This window comes from Podarcis melisellensis (assembly GCF_964234715.1).
Source record: "Podarcis melisellensis genome assembly, chromosome: 11".
In the NCBI taxonomy this organism is placed as follows: Eukaryota; Metazoa; Chordata; class Lepidosauria; order Squamata; family Lacertidae; genus Podarcis; species Podarcis melisellensis.
In genome coordinates this window covers 27791161-27806551 of record NC_138543.1, presented here as the reverse complement: position 1 = coordinate 27806551, position 15391 = coordinate 27791161, and the positions used below count along the sequence as shown (strand labels likewise).

Genomic DNA, 15391 nt, shown 5'->3' with positions numbered 1-15391 from the left:
TTTAGATGTCAACTCCCATCAGTGGCAAAGGCTGTCCTTTAAATCACTTCATCCCAAACTGTACAGGGCTTTAAAGATCAGTATTAGCAGTCCATATACAGGAACAAATAGGTAACCACTGTGACCAGAAAGGCTGGAGATTGAACGTGGGACATAGTATATACAAATGTACCCTGACTGAACTATGAGTCATCCCCAAGTTTATACCAGGCTGAGAAGTGCTTCTGAAAAGACGTATCACTTATGGCTCTTCTGCACACATATCACATATCTAATGTTTTAAGAAATAGTAAAAATTACTTGACTTTTGACTACCACCATAAGTCTGTATCATTTTGAATTCCTCCTTAAATTTTCTACATGAATGTAAATGGTATCACTCTGGAAATAAAACAATAAATGCAGATAGAAAGAAAAGTGATTTGATATGCTGGAGTAAGCTTGCTATATTTTGTCACAACATGCATTACCCTGGTTCCACATTTTTACCTTTGTACTTTGCTGCATGGAACAGAGCAACATAATTAGCCACTGGTAGGTAGTGTTTATGTTAGTTCTCAAAAGGTTAAGAAGCTGCTTATAACTAAAATCAGCTTTGCCTAGAGCTTTGGTGGCTCTGTGTAATCAAATTAGACAGGGAGGGCACAGTGTCACCTAACACAAACCAGTGGCACTTTCTTCTCTACTTTGACCTTTATCATTGGAAGTCAGAGCTTATCTTATTGCAAATATTTTTTAAAGATTAGTTTAATAAACTATTTTCAAGATAGGAGAGGGATCTAAAAGATTTTCATAAATAACGCAGCATGAACGACCCAAGACAACTGGAAAGGTTTCATTTTTACACAAAAGCAGCTAGTCATTTGAACTCTAACAAAAAACTGTAGCACTTGATCCTAAATATTTTAACTGGCATATTCACCTGCCAGCCTGGAAGAGTGTTCCTGTGTACTGCCGAGGCATCTTGAGTATATTTGCCAATATGCCTTATCTCAGGGATTAGGAATCTGTGGCCTCCATCATGGCCAATGGATGATTAGAGTTGTAGCCCATCATCAGCTGGAGTACCACAGGTTCCCCAGCCCTGATGTATTCCCTCACTTTTTTTGTAAAGAAGCCACAGGAATGGGCCTTAAAGCAGCAATGATTTCATGATGCTTTTGTATAGTGTAAGTGTAAAATCATGGCTTCTTCACTATCCAATAGCTAACAAGGATAATCCATTAGCATTGCTAAGAAAATGCAGCTAACCCACTTCCAATAGTTACAGGTCTCAGCCTCTAAAATGGGGCTATGTTCTTTGAAGTAAAATACAATGAATGGTAAAAATGGATACATTTAAGGATGCTTAATAATGTACTGAGGAGAGCTCCATATCAGAAGAACATTGGCCGTGGTGCTATATCCAAACTACTATTAAAGGTAGTCATTGTTTCCCTAATCTTTGAACATCAAGTATGCACAAATATATTTTTTTAAGATTAAATAAAATAACATTTATATTATGCAGAAATCCCAGAACAAATATTGGCAGCTTCCACTTTTTTCATTGTTATATATTCAGTTTTAACTCCAGCATATATATGGCTAAAGCCTGAACAGAAGTAACAGAAAACCAATAAACACAAACATGATGCAAACACAGCAAACACAAATAATACAAGCACTTCATTGCTATATTTATTAGAAATAAAGAAAATACTGTCCATTTATCTCATATGGAAATTATGCAGCCTGATGATTGCTACTAATATAAGCAAATTTGCATATGGTTAACCTGTCCTGCTAGAGCTACAGATCACATTTCTGTGCTGAAAGACAATTAAAAAATATTCAAAGTTTGACAAAACATCAGAAAACATTGTTTTCCTCTGGATTTTTGATGAGCCTTGAATGATTCTGCTGATTGTACTATGTACTATGTACAATTTGATGTAGGAAGATAGTTTATATTAAGAAAAAACTTAACATTGAAAGGCAATATATAAATTCAAAAATGATATGCCGTGTGATTGTATAACAACAAATTATTTAAAACACATTGACAGTGTGATTGTATAATAAGCTAGCCTGGAAGCATTTTTCTCTATTTTTTAAAAGAAGCAAGCAGGCTCTTTAGACAGAATATACGTGTGGCATACATATTTTAGATCTACCAGTAAGTTCCTGGGCATTCTCCCCCTTACACATAAATTGTTAAGAGACAATCTTTTTCAACTGAATGTGTTATATTCATTCATCTACTCCTATTATAGATCATTCATCTGAAACAGTTAGTTAACAGCCAGCAAGTTTCTGTACTTTAGATCTTCATTTATTGCTTCAGACCTCCATTATGTGTGTCAGAAGATTAGGATGTAAAACCCTCCGAATGAGGTAGGAGTGGTCATGACCAATAGGTCAGCGCAGAACTGGGCCACTTCTGCCTTCTAAACTCAGCGATGTGGAACTAAGTGTGGCCAAACAACTAGCTGGTTGGACTCCGGCCAAGAGCCTCAAAATTGCTGACTGTTGCCACATTCTTTCAATTTTAATAAAAGGACTGGCTTAAACATTTGCTAGAGTGCCAGCTGCATTTGCAAAGTAAAAAAGGGAGTACAAGTGAAGCAAAGACATTCCCCTTAACATATGATCACTTATTTCGCTAGTAATTTCTCTTCATTGCAATGAATGGCTGTAAATGGATTAATGGCACAGCTCCAGAGAGCATGTCACAGATCTCTGCTGAACATATAAACTGTTCTATAAAACACGCTCAAAGAATCTCACTTCTTCCTAACTTTTTATTAATATATAATTTACAAGACAAATTTTATTTCAAGATTAATGTACCACTTCAACAAGACTTGGCAGAAACAGTCCCAATCAGAAAATAATAATGTAACACTTTTAAATGCTGAATAATATTAACACCACAGTAAATTACTATTTCAGTACATTTTAACTGTCTCATTACTGTAAAGGGGATAAAACCTGCTCCTACACTATTGCACACAAAGTAGTGTGTTAATACAAGAAATATAAAATATTAAGACCAAAAGCCTGAATAAATTAGTCAGTGTAGTTAAACAACAAATTTTAATTTTAGATTAATAAGCCAGCCTGCTCATAGGCAAAACTCTGGTACCTTTGAAAGGCCTGCTCTTATGCAGGTCACACAGATGTCAACGTCATCCACCCTGTGCTAAATCTGATGAAAAATAAATTAAAGCTGGTTTTCCTTCTTGCTTATATCTAAAACCAGCAGACAGCATTTCTTCAGGTTTCTCAAAAGATCCCCTTCATTAAGGTATGAAGTATGCAAATTATTTAACTTTAATTTATAGCTCAATTAAATTGCGTAAATCAGACGATTAGTTGAGCTCTATTCAATATACATAAGGTTCTCCTCAATTTTTCCAGCTAATAAAGAAAAAATACAGCAACAACTGATTATCTGTGACCAACTGCACTACAAGACTGGTACAGAGGTGCATATTTCTACATTTTTGTGAAAAGGTACTGTGAAAAGTTAGCAGAAATCATTCTATGGAACAATTTTTTAAATGTTCTGTTTCTAAAGCATGCTTAGATAAGAAGAATACTGAAGCGCAGCAATGTTTGATCTTTTTATTAAATTACCAACAGTTTTAACCACCTTCCTCAAGAATTACTGTGAAGGACTTTGTGGTAAGTACAAGTTCTCCAGTAATTTCTTTAATAAAGACAGCATCTATCAGAAGCAAATTGATCATGTCATTTGAGGGCTAACTTGCAGTGGAATGCTGTCCTGAGACTTATCACAAGAAACTTCATTAGAGCAGACAGATGAAACTGCAAATGTGTAGGCCACAATAATTTGACCTCATTTTTAATGTTTTTAAAAAAATTTCTGCTGTTGCTTGCATGCCTTATTTTGAGGCTATGATACTGCTTTGAAATATTTAATTCAGAATGTATCTGTATTCCACCCCCCCTAAACAGAGGATAGCAAGTAGATGGGTATAACTTAGTGAAGCTACTAAGATGAGTCGTTGGCAGGGTGAAGTGGTAGATTTTAGTAATAGCTGGAAGCTGTAAGTGGTTCTGAGCTTTGAAGTCAGTACAGCTTTGATGTAGTACTCCCCTAGTTAATCACAAGATAGTCTTGAAAGAAAAGATTTTTCCAAATTCTATTCTTAGTGTCACTGCTTGAAAAATCCTTATATGATTTTTTTTCCAGTAGAGATCTTCAAATCTGGTCTCAGACTGCTTTCTGTTCTTTCATTCTCATACTCTTTTAAACAGCCTTTAAAATTTAAACTGTAATTAAAAGCAAGTCTTGGTTTGGCTGGTTGTGTATTAACTTTGCAAATCCTTCAGGCAATAGGCCATTGGTGTTCAAACACATCCAGAAAGTCCATTGCTATGCATACAGACTTTAAAAGGTGGTAGGCGGTCCCTAGTCTCAAGAAAAATCATAAGGAGAAATGTCATATAAAGAGAAACAATAAGTAACCAATTTCTCAGCTTTTCACTTGGATTAAACTTTCATTTAAGGCAAACTATTACAGAAAAACTCACAGAAATATGTGAAGCTGACACAACTTGCAAAAGACTTGCAAAATACCAAATATTTGTAAATAGCAGACATCTAAAAGCAACAACACTTTTTACTGCAGAGAAGCAGCATCAGCATTAGGTTGCTAAGTGTATCAGAAATGCCTATGAAATAACACAGTTTCAATATCCTTAATAATATACTGCTGTTTCTGCTATATTTATTTTAAATGTCATATACAAACCAAACCGCACAGTGTAGCAAAGTACTGTTATTGTTGTCCAATATTGGCAGAACAAGAATGTTAAAGTGGTTAAGCCATAATCTTTTATCTGCAGTGAAGGGCTGATAATCTGTGCACATTTGTACATGAACTCTAAAATGAAGCTGCCATTCACAAAGTCCTCTGCTCATCTAAACAGACGGGAATAAAGAACATGGCATGTGACCAGTAAATTATGAGAGAGCAACACCTCAAGGTTAGAGGTCACTGAAGATTTCAACAAATCTCACCAGATATGGCAACAGATTAAGAAAGGAGACAGATTGCCCTCCAACCTTAACCTGTTAAGACCTTTGAAGTCTTATGGTGACCTCTATTCTGCTCTTTCATATTAGTTGTTAGTTACACTAATTACAGCCTAATAGTATCCTGGTGCCAGACATTTTTTCTAAAGCCATCTAGTGAAAAATATTAGAAAAGTGGTGACTGTTCCAGCCAAATTGCAATGTGCACGTCACAAGCACTTACCCCTAATTTACAGCACAGACCTTGCAAACTTCTAGCAACAACAATGGGAAAGACATCAAAGTTTTGTATAACTTACTGCAGGAAATCCATAAACCAGAACAAATTAATCTTCATGTAAAAACGCTGATTTTTAATTTTTTTTGGCAAATTTGGCAGGTAATTTCTCTTTTAAGCACAAGATCATTTGCAATTTAATCAACTAAGGAACTCTCCCTTTATTTAGAAGAATCAGATACTTCTAACATTTTAATCTACTTTGAGAATATGAAGCTTTTTGTTTATCTATCATATTAACACATCAGATCCACTATAGTGTAAAAAAAAACAAACCCTGCCCTCCACTCCTGGACTCCTCCCAAAACCTCTCCTGAGGGTTATGGAACCCACAGGAAATGAGTGTGGGGTAGATGGTTGGAATGACTGGGGATGCCACAAAACAGGAGGAGGCAGCTTGCTTGAGTGGCAGTACCAATTTCACTGCAGTCCCCACCCCACAACCCAGGCCTTTTCTGAAGACTCCCTGTTCCCCAGAAGAGGCTTTTCAGGACGTGCAATGAGAAGGGGGATAATTATTCTATGTGAGTGCCCTTGCATGAATGTAATACTGCTCAATGAAATGAGTCACAATGCTAAATAACCCCAAGTTAGGGGCTAAAGTCAAAGATAAAGTCATTCAGCTCAGCTCAGTAGGAAGGTTGTTTTTAAAAGAGAAAATTAACTTTCTCATTTTATGTGGCGATCAACTGCATCATGTTGAATGCATTCCTAGATATGTGCACTCTTCTCCCTGTGTAGCTATGTAGGACTGTGGCTGCTTACTTCAACTGAGCTTCAGCTGCCTGAGTTCTGTTTGTTAAAAGGAAAGTCAATCGTTCCACTCTAAACTGCTAGCTTTGAATACAAATGAAAAGTAAAACCATTAAATATTTCTTAATCAAATGTGGCAGTGGAAGGGGCAAGTTAGTGCATCTGAGCAGCCTGCTCAGTTGACTTGAGCCCCAGTGCCTTTGCTTGTTGAAAGCGGCAGTAATATATTAGGGGTATTAATTTGTCATAAAATCTTTGGCTGATTAACCACACTGAGTAATCATTTAACACTTGCAAAGTTATCAGCAAGTAAACAAAGAGTTGGGGGGACTGTTCCTGACAATCAAATATAATCATATTCATCAGACCACAAACAAGTTGCCAAATTTTGAAACACCTTGCAAAACTCAGAGTTGGTGTGTCATTTTTTCCATAAATGCCAGGTACTAGACTTTTGGATACCAGTATCTGTCCATGGGCTGCTTTATAACCTTTTGTATTTCATCAAAAATTCAATCCCAGACTACACAAGCCAGAGGGCAGGACCACCACATACAGTAATAAGTACCTTGCTCAGCATATCCTCACCAGCTGGACAATCGCACTGGGCTTATATACCACCTATGGGCAAGTTTCAACATTAAATCTCTTATTTGGTTTGAAGCATTATTAACAGTTACTAAGGGTTTGTTCTGGAGTGCTATCCAGTCATGATCTTCTATTTCCTCCCTCCAATCTCCTCCTGATACATTTTTGAATCTCAGTAAGTCTCCCCAGCCCATATCAATTAAGGCTGTGTGTAATTTAAATACAGTGGTACCTCAGGTTAAGAACCTAATTCGTTCCGGAGGTCCGTTCTTAACCTGAAGCACCACTTTAGCTAATGGGGCCTTCTGCTGCCACCGGAGCACGATTTCTGTTCTCATCCTGAAGCAAAGTGCTTAACCTGAAGCACTATTTCTGGGTTAGCGGAGTCTGTAACCTGAAGCGTGTGTAACCTGAAGCGTATGTAACCCGAGGTACCACTGTACTAACCATTCAGTCCTGTCTTGTGCTGCCATTAAAACAGATCCAAATGCAGTGAGAGATTTTGTGGCTTGTTCTTTAGTACAAGGGGAGAATTCTTGTGTTATCTAATAAGCAAATGATAGCCATTTTAATCTATGATGTACCATATTTTACTCATGGCTCACTTTTTCTGGAACTTATTTGTGTCTATCTGATTACAGACTTACATAATTAAAACAAAGAGATAAGGCAACTTGTGACGTTACCTCTAATTTTGCATGACAACATAACTTCTTGTATGTGGCTCTGTGGTGCAGAATTAAATTGGAGCAAATAAGTTTACAGGTTGTTCTGATCAAAATGTTTGCAAGTAAATATTAATGAGATAAAACTGATAATTTAATTTTGATAGCTTTAGAGTATCATTTTTCATCATTTTATATTAGTTATCAAGTTAATTTACTATTGGATTTCCTGGTTGTCATAAGACAAAGAAATCAAATGATTACTAATGTTTCTAAAGGTATCACATGATGCTCTTCACTGCATATATGTGTGTGTGTGTGTGTGTGTGTGTGTGTATATATATGAAAGACCCTTCCTGGTTTTTCATAAAAAGTCAAATTCCTCCCACTATTCTAGTTCATATAAAATGTGGCTATTTTTTTGCTCTTATTCAGCAGACTTTTATATATATGTATAATAAAGCTATATTTTCTTCTTGAATCTTTCTAGTGGATTTTTTTTTTTACATCTCACAATAGTTTTTGAATTTTGCATATCTTCAGATTAACTTCAATTCACAATTCAAAATCTGTATTCTTGATTTCTTTATCAAAAATATAATGGGTTGGGATCAATGTTGCTTTTATTTAAACTGGAGGTCAGTTAAGATCCTCTGCTAAGGCCCTTCGCTGAGTGTTCCCGACTTTAGACCAGGATGCTCCAACATGCAGCTCATGGGCCACATTTGGCCTGCTAGACTTTTTGGTGGCTCTGACAGGGTGGAGAACAGGAAGTGGCTCCTGGGGTAGAGGTGGTAGTGGCTTTGGGAAGGAGGCATGAAAGCGCTGCCCCCTTCACAAAGCCCAGGCGACCTTGGGCTAGTCACACTTCTTTGAAGTCTCTCAGCCCCACTCACCTCACAGAGTGTTTGGTGTGGGGAAGGAAGGGAAAGGAGAATGTTAGCCGCTTTGAGACTCCTTCGGGTATTGATAAAGCGGGATATCAAATCCAAACTCTTCTTCTAGTTAGCACTTTCCCAGCTTTGAAAAGGAGGTGGAAGGGCTCTAGGACCCTGTTAGAGCCCTTATACCTCCTTCCCAAAGCCAGGCAGACAGTGCCCCCTTGGCTCAGTGCCCAGTGCAGGGAAATGGGTTGTGCTGCCCAAATATGGTGCTGCCCCCCCCATCCAGTGCCAGGAAAAAGGGAGCAGAGACAGGGCTTTTTCCCCATAGGAACTCACAGGGACTCAGCTCCGGCACCTGGGCACCATTGCCGTTATTAGAGAACAATGGAGGTGTTCATGGTGAGTTTTGGCACCTCTTTTTCTAGAAAAACAGTATATGTATGCATGTTCAAAATATGGGTAAGCATAATGCAGTATCAATGGACAGTGAAAAGAACTCTGCAGTCATCATGCATATAGTTTCCCTCGGCTAAGTTCACCTTTCACAAGATGCACATCACAGACTCAGAACACATTTTCTAAATCAGGAAAAGTGCCAGATCACATATCCACAAAGGCATACACAAAGCATTAAATGAAATTAATGTAGCAATTTAAACCTCTTAGAGCTGTTGTTTTAAGCTGCCTGTAGATTTGGGTATGCACCACTGCATAGGTTTACAATAGTTCACATTTCTAAGATAATCTTTTGCAACTGATAGTTGCTCCTTCATTATTTTTTTAAATGGTATTTAAGTTGAACCAGTTATTTAAAGGTGGAGACTTCAATTACTAGAGGAAACTACATAGCCAGTGTTGTACAAAAATAATAATCAAAAAATCATATTGACTCATTTCAATTAAATTGCTTTTGACTTCTACTCATGTTCCTCATATCTGTAGTTACATTTAACAAATGAAAATAAAAAATAAAGTAAAATTCCAAAGTTCTCCATAAGCTAGCTAGAACACACTTTGTGTTTCAGAAAAAAAATAGATCATAACAATTACAAATTTCCAAGTGGCAAGACAGTATTTTCTCTTTAGATATATCTTGCTTTTCTTCCTGAACAAATTAAAGAGAAACCAGGGTGACCTTGAATGTAACCCGATACAAATATATCTGGATCTTAATAACTTGTATTACTTTTTACTAATAAAAAGGTCACATCCACAAAATAAAACAAACACATTTAAACTTTCAATGTAACTTTTAAATCAAAAGATCAATTGGTAGCTATCTGGAGTTCTTCATCCTATAGAAACTGCTTCTTTCCTCAGGTTCATCATTTGTCCCTAGCCACTGAAACTGACATGTATTTAAAAGCATTTTTCCATACATGAATCTGCTGTTATGGGGGTACAACAGGCTGCAGTGCAACAAATATACTGTGCCAACCTGTTTCGGTTCAGCTCTCAAGAGCGTGTTTGTATGTGCCTGTAAAAGGAGGAGAGGGAACAGTCTCGGGGGAGAGATGGGAGGCGGCAAAGCTTAAGTTCTTTTATTTAGTGTATGCTTGGGGTTTTTCTGTCAGCGTCACTTGGGGAAGTTCTCTATTTGCTTCTTATGTTTCCTTGGTGGTGAGCGAAGTTGTGGTGGCCTAGGGTGTGGTTGATCGTCTCTGGCTGGCTGCAGTGGGATTTGTTTGTGTGTGGCTGAGGGGGGTTGTCGGGTTAAGTTAGCCATATTGAATCATATGCCGTTGGTGGGTTATGAGCTCTTTATAGTATGAGTGGGGATTGTTATCTTGGAAGATGTTCAGTAGGGCCAGTTCTGGGGTGACTTCTAGTACCTGTTTAGTTATTTGGCTTATTTCTGGTATGACTGCGCACACTCCTTTTCTGACTGGGTCCTCGATTACTTGGTTTGGTGGGACCTGCTGTTTCAGACACAGCATATGTCTGAGAAGGCCCCATGTGGGATTATGGGAAGGAGGTGCAAGGAAAAAACTGTTGTGACAACAGTTTCTTGGGCAACTTGGAAGGGCTGTGGTGAGATCCAGAAATGGCAACCTAGAGCCCCACTGACCACTTAACTGCTCTCTTCTCCATCAGCTTGGGAGCTTTTTCCTGAGACGCTTGCAGGGTATTATAGCATCCTTTGTTGTTTGAGCATCTTTATCAAGATGTTAACAAATCTGCCTACGTTGATCAGTTGTGCTTCAAGGGAAGCGCACCAGTCCTCTGATTCTTTAATATTTCCCAGCCCAGATAGATGTTAACCAAAGGATCTCACAATAGTCATCTCCTTGCAGGAGCAAGGAAGCATAGGAGAATCAGATGCACCACAACAGGGGTCGGCAACCTGCAGCCCATGGGCCACAAGCAGCCCATTTAACTGCCCACGAGCTGCCCCCAAACCGAGCCACCCACTCGGTGAGTTCCCACGCACTGCGCTAAACTGGCGCAGCGCGGAGTGGGGACTCGTTTCTGTGGCACTGGAAATCATGTCTGCGCAGACGCGATCCACCCCACGGATCGATCTCCGCGGCAGTGAACCGGCCCAGGTGAGGTAAACCTTGCCGACCCCTGCACCACAAGAGCATCTTGGATGGGATGGTTTTGAAAGAGGGCTAGACAACTGCATGGAGGAGAGGCCTATCAAAGGCAACTAGCTGTGATGGCTATGCTCAGCCTCCCGTTGGAGGGAGCAATGCTTCTGAAAAGCACTTGCTGGAAGCCACAGACTCCCCAAACATGTTTCACAAGGACCCCTTCCTTCCCTCTGCCCCAGTACCTGAGGGTCATCATGTCTCTCCAGGGATTTGGCTAGAACAAAGTATATGTTGGGGAAAGGCTCCCCCCTGCAAAGAAAATGGAGGAATCAGCAGGCGCCTGGCTTCCAGCCATGCTAGCACCAGTCTGGCGCATGAGGGTGGGGGACATTGGAAGGAAGCATTCCTATAGTACAGGACACTCAATTGGCATTTCCACCTACCTGAACTCTGAGGCTTTCCCCCCTTGTTCTGGCCTGGCTCTCTCCTAAGGAAGATGCAAGCTCTTGCTGGAAGCCACTGGGGGGGAGAGTGTTCCTATGATTCCCAAAAGTTTCAAAAGCATCTTTTTATTCCTTTAGTTGCTTGATATAATCATAGTATGGCAGGTTTGGAAGGGATCCCAAGGGTCATCTAGTCCAACCCCCGGCAATGCAAACTCCAGCCTTCTGGTTACCATTGCAATTCTGCATGGTGTGGAGAAAGGGAAGAGAGAAATGTGTTGCTTACACTCTCATAACACTGATATGAGCCCACCATGCAGCCCTTTTCCATAACTAAAGTCTAAAGGGCTGTCACATGGAGGATGGAGCAAGCTTGTTTTCTCCTGCTCCAGAGGCCCTTAGGGCCTGAAGCAGTGACTCTCCTTCCTTTGGGTTTTTTAAGCAGCGCTTGGATGGCCATTGGCCATGGATCATCTAATTGAGATTCCTTCATTGCAGGGGGTTGATGATCCTCGGGGTCCCTTCCAACTCTACAATTCTATGATGCTATGTTTTAAAGAGCATCCAATGCGCATTTAAAGCACGACTTCCCCCGAAATGATTCCTGCCATTGTGGCTTCCCTCTCACAGACCTACAATCCCCAGAAACCCTAACAAATTACAATTCCCAGGATCATTTGAGGGAAGACACCTGGTTTTTAGAACAGGGATAGAGAACCTGCAGTTTGCTTAACCCCATTTCCTAGGAACCGGGAATGGGAAGCTCAAGTGCTTCTAACAGTATGGTTATAGGGAACAGTGTGTATAAAATATTGAATGTTAACAGGGTTATTAAGGTAATTGTATCAGAATTGTTATGGGAATGTTAAGGAGGGAGGGAGGGGGAAAGAGAGATTGTGGAAATCTGGTGGTGAGTGATGATTGGATGAGGATTTGAAAGGGAGTTTGAATGAGAGGCAGTTGAGAGTCAGTTGAGAGCAGTGGGTTCTGGAGTGGCTGGTTGCACTGGCAGAGAAAGAGGAGTGCGGGGGGAGCACACCGCCTTTGGCAGCATGATCCCGGTGGGGTGCCATTGCATCTGCCTCCACCAGGCGCCATGCCCCCAGGATGCACGCCACACCCCCAGGATGTGCATCATGCCCCTGTGGGTGGTGCACCACGCCCCTGGGTCATGCGCCAGCCCCCCCCCAGCCTGCTCTCCACCCCCCAGTGCTGGAGCATGAAGCTCCTCCACTGGGTGGTTGGGCAACTAACTATTCAGTTTAGGATCAGTAGTATAGTTGTCATTTTTGTAATAAAGCAGCATATAAGATAAAGAGAATTTGAGACCATAAGGTCAAGTACACATGTCATCATTTAGTGAATCATCCATAAGGTCTCGTTTAGTGAGGGTGCGGTACCTAGGATGTGGACCAAACATTGATCTTTCTTGCTCTTTTCTAGTTTCATAGATTTATGTTCTGGTTCTAATGATGTAACAGGGGTGGGGGCTCTTTAAATACCGGGGGCTGCCAAAGACTACTTTTCTTCTTTAAAAGAATAATAATTTCCCCTCGTTTTCAAAAACACATGCATTGTCTCTTTCTTTAGGTTCTTCAGTTACATTTGTTGTGAGACATTGGTGCTATATGCAGTATAGGGTTGGGAATAAAAGAGGGGGCCCAGCTCCCCACCCTCCCAGGCTATGAACTCTGTGAGGTCCCTAAAGTGCTGAGCCATTGTTAGGTAGAGGAGGAGCAATGCCTCAAGCATTGCCTCTCCCCAGATGAACCAATCCAGACCCTGCAATCATTATCTGAGGCCCTTCTTAATGTGCATCCTCTGGAGGATGGCAACATGATAATGGGCCTTTCTGTGGTGGCTTCCTGTTTGTGGAATGGTCTCCCCAGGGAGGTTTGGCTGGTGCCTTCATTACATATCTTTAGGAGCCAGGCAAAAATGTTTCTCTATAACCAGGCCTTTGGCAGATTAACATTCTATGGCCTTTTAAACAAACTTGTGGGAGGTGTTTTTGGTTTGTTTTTGTTTTATTATGTCTTTTGTGTTCTCAGTTTGAATTTTTATGTTGTGAACTGCCCTGTGCTCTTTGAGTGATGGGTGGTATACAAATTTAATAAATAAATAAAACAAAACAAAACTCTGACTTAGTGCAGTTGTGTGTAGGTTTTTGCCCTCCAGATGTTGCTGAGCTATAAACCCATTCAGGCCATACTTGCTGGGGCTGCTGGGAGTTGTAGTTCAGCAACTTCTGGAAAGCCAAGCTTCTCCCCACACAGCTTAGCAGGACTGCATGGATCCAATTCTTGGAATAGCAGGGCTGGCTTCATGGTGAGGTAATGGCCCTCTAAGTATAGGCAATTGAGGTAACAAAGGAAGTAGCTCTGTGTCAGATGACAAATGGGTGGTCCCCCCTCCCACAATTTGCTGGTCGTTAGAAATACAAAGGCCTGAGTTCTGAGTTGAGTTATGTGGGGTAGAAGATTGAATCTGCAGGCTAGGCAGCTGGGAGTGACAGAGCCATGTCTGATTTCTGTTGGAATCCAAGGTTGTTGCTATGGGAGATGCAAGACTCTTGGGGTGTTGATGCTGTGAGCTCCTCCGTTATAGGTTGAGATTGTATATATATAAGTAAATAAATTGTGTATCCTAAAGACACCATAGTCTCCACTGTCCCTTATTCTGAAGGAATGGTGCCTGGAACTCCTGGAATCTTGCACTGCTCAGAGACTCTGGGTGGCATGCAACAGTATTTATAAAAATGCAATTCTTAGGTGCCCACAGTATTTTTGGAAGAGCAAAAAAGGAAAAAAAAGAAAAAAGGGAGGAGACCAGAACAGTTTGGCTATGCTCCCATTGGATTCATGCCCATAATCCCACTGACCATGCCATTGCAACCTCCTAGCCTCCCCACCAGGTCTTGTGGCTGCCATAGGCTGCTGTGTCCACAACGATTAACTAAAGGTGTGTTGCAAGCACATCGTTTTTTCTTTGTATGTTCTGAAGAAGTACAAGTCTGAAGAAATAAAGGCAAATCAGTTGTATGGCAACACCCCTTTATAATATGAGGCCTAACATTCAGTCATAGTATAAGAAAGTATCCAAAAGGGGAGCTGCAGAAATTCCAACTAGAATTCCTCACACCCCAATAGTAATAATGATTTCTTGCAGCTCAAGAGACATAGAACTAATTCACACTTGCAGTTTACCAGTCCAGCAATCCACCTTCAGATGAAGTGTGAACTCAGCTGCTTGGGAGTAATTGTATTCTAATCCTTAGCAATTTGCACTTCATTAATGAAGTGAGAGTTAACCCTTGCTACCACCTTGCTGAATTGTATGCCGATCCTGCTCCACTTCTGGTTCCTCCTGGAATTTAGAGGTGGGGTTAAAAGGAGCATTTTATTTTATGGTGTTCAATGTTTTCTAGAAAGAAGCACGATATGTCTAGGAATGTTACAGAGAGGCTCGGGTGACCTTCAAATACTGCAGCATCCCACAGCAATGGGTGAGAAAAGACAAGTACAGGCAGGATACAATGGAAAGGTTTAGTGCCCTGGGATGAGAAAAATACTTCCTGACAATATATTAAATATGCTTTTATCTCTGAAAGGAATTGCAGACAGGTAATCCTCAGTTAGTATGCCTTCAACTAATCAACAAAAGTGCTAGGATCTCACTGTTCTATTCCCACATTAAAATCCTGAAGGCTAATGGTGTTGGAATTAGATAAGGTAAAAACACGGAGTGGGGAACTTTCTTGTAAGTAAATAAGTAAACTTCCACTTGCACTCTGAAAGCTGACTTCAGTAGCAGATATGGTGCTGTAACTGGATCATCATTTATATTGTATCGTTTCAGTATATATGTCCTATAGAAAGCAGAAACAAGCATCTACAATAAAAATATAACAATACAAACTTTTAAGTTTCACTTCTGGTTCAGAGTTTGCATACCTGCAGAGACACGTGGACAGTCAGGTAACATGGACTCTACTGATGTATCTAGAGGATCTGAACTTGACACCCAATTACAGCAGTTCTGAAATTGAAGGGAGACAAATTTGAATAAGAGCATTTATTCAGAACTTTATGTATCCATAACTGCCAGATTTTAAGAACAGGGATTGCAATGCCAGAGTAAGGTGACAACTGCAGTTTGTGAGCTGAAGCTCAACAAGAACTAGCTATCATCCTGGGGTAG

At 40.3% G+C, this 15391-nt stretch overlaps 1 protein-coding gene across 7 annotated transcripts in view; it reads right to left on the bottom strand.

Annotated features, from left to right (window-relative positions):
• Window positions 1-15391, bottom strand: part of ARB2A (ARB2 cotranscriptional regulator A) — a 206324-nt gene that overhangs the window by 54026 nt on the left and 136907 nt on the right. For 5 of the 7 annotated variants that reach the window (XM_081930198.1, XM_081930197.1, XM_081930200.1 and 2 more), the window contains one exon: window positions 15145-15229. In XM_081930198.1, the coding sequence (XP_081786324.1) occupies window positions 15145-15229 (85 nt within the window). Of the gene's footprint in view, window positions 1-11191; window positions 11268-15030; window positions 15060-15144; window positions 15230-15391 lie in introns of those variants that run through there. The other 2 variants (XM_081930199.1, XM_081930202.1) reach the window with 2 other exon arrangements.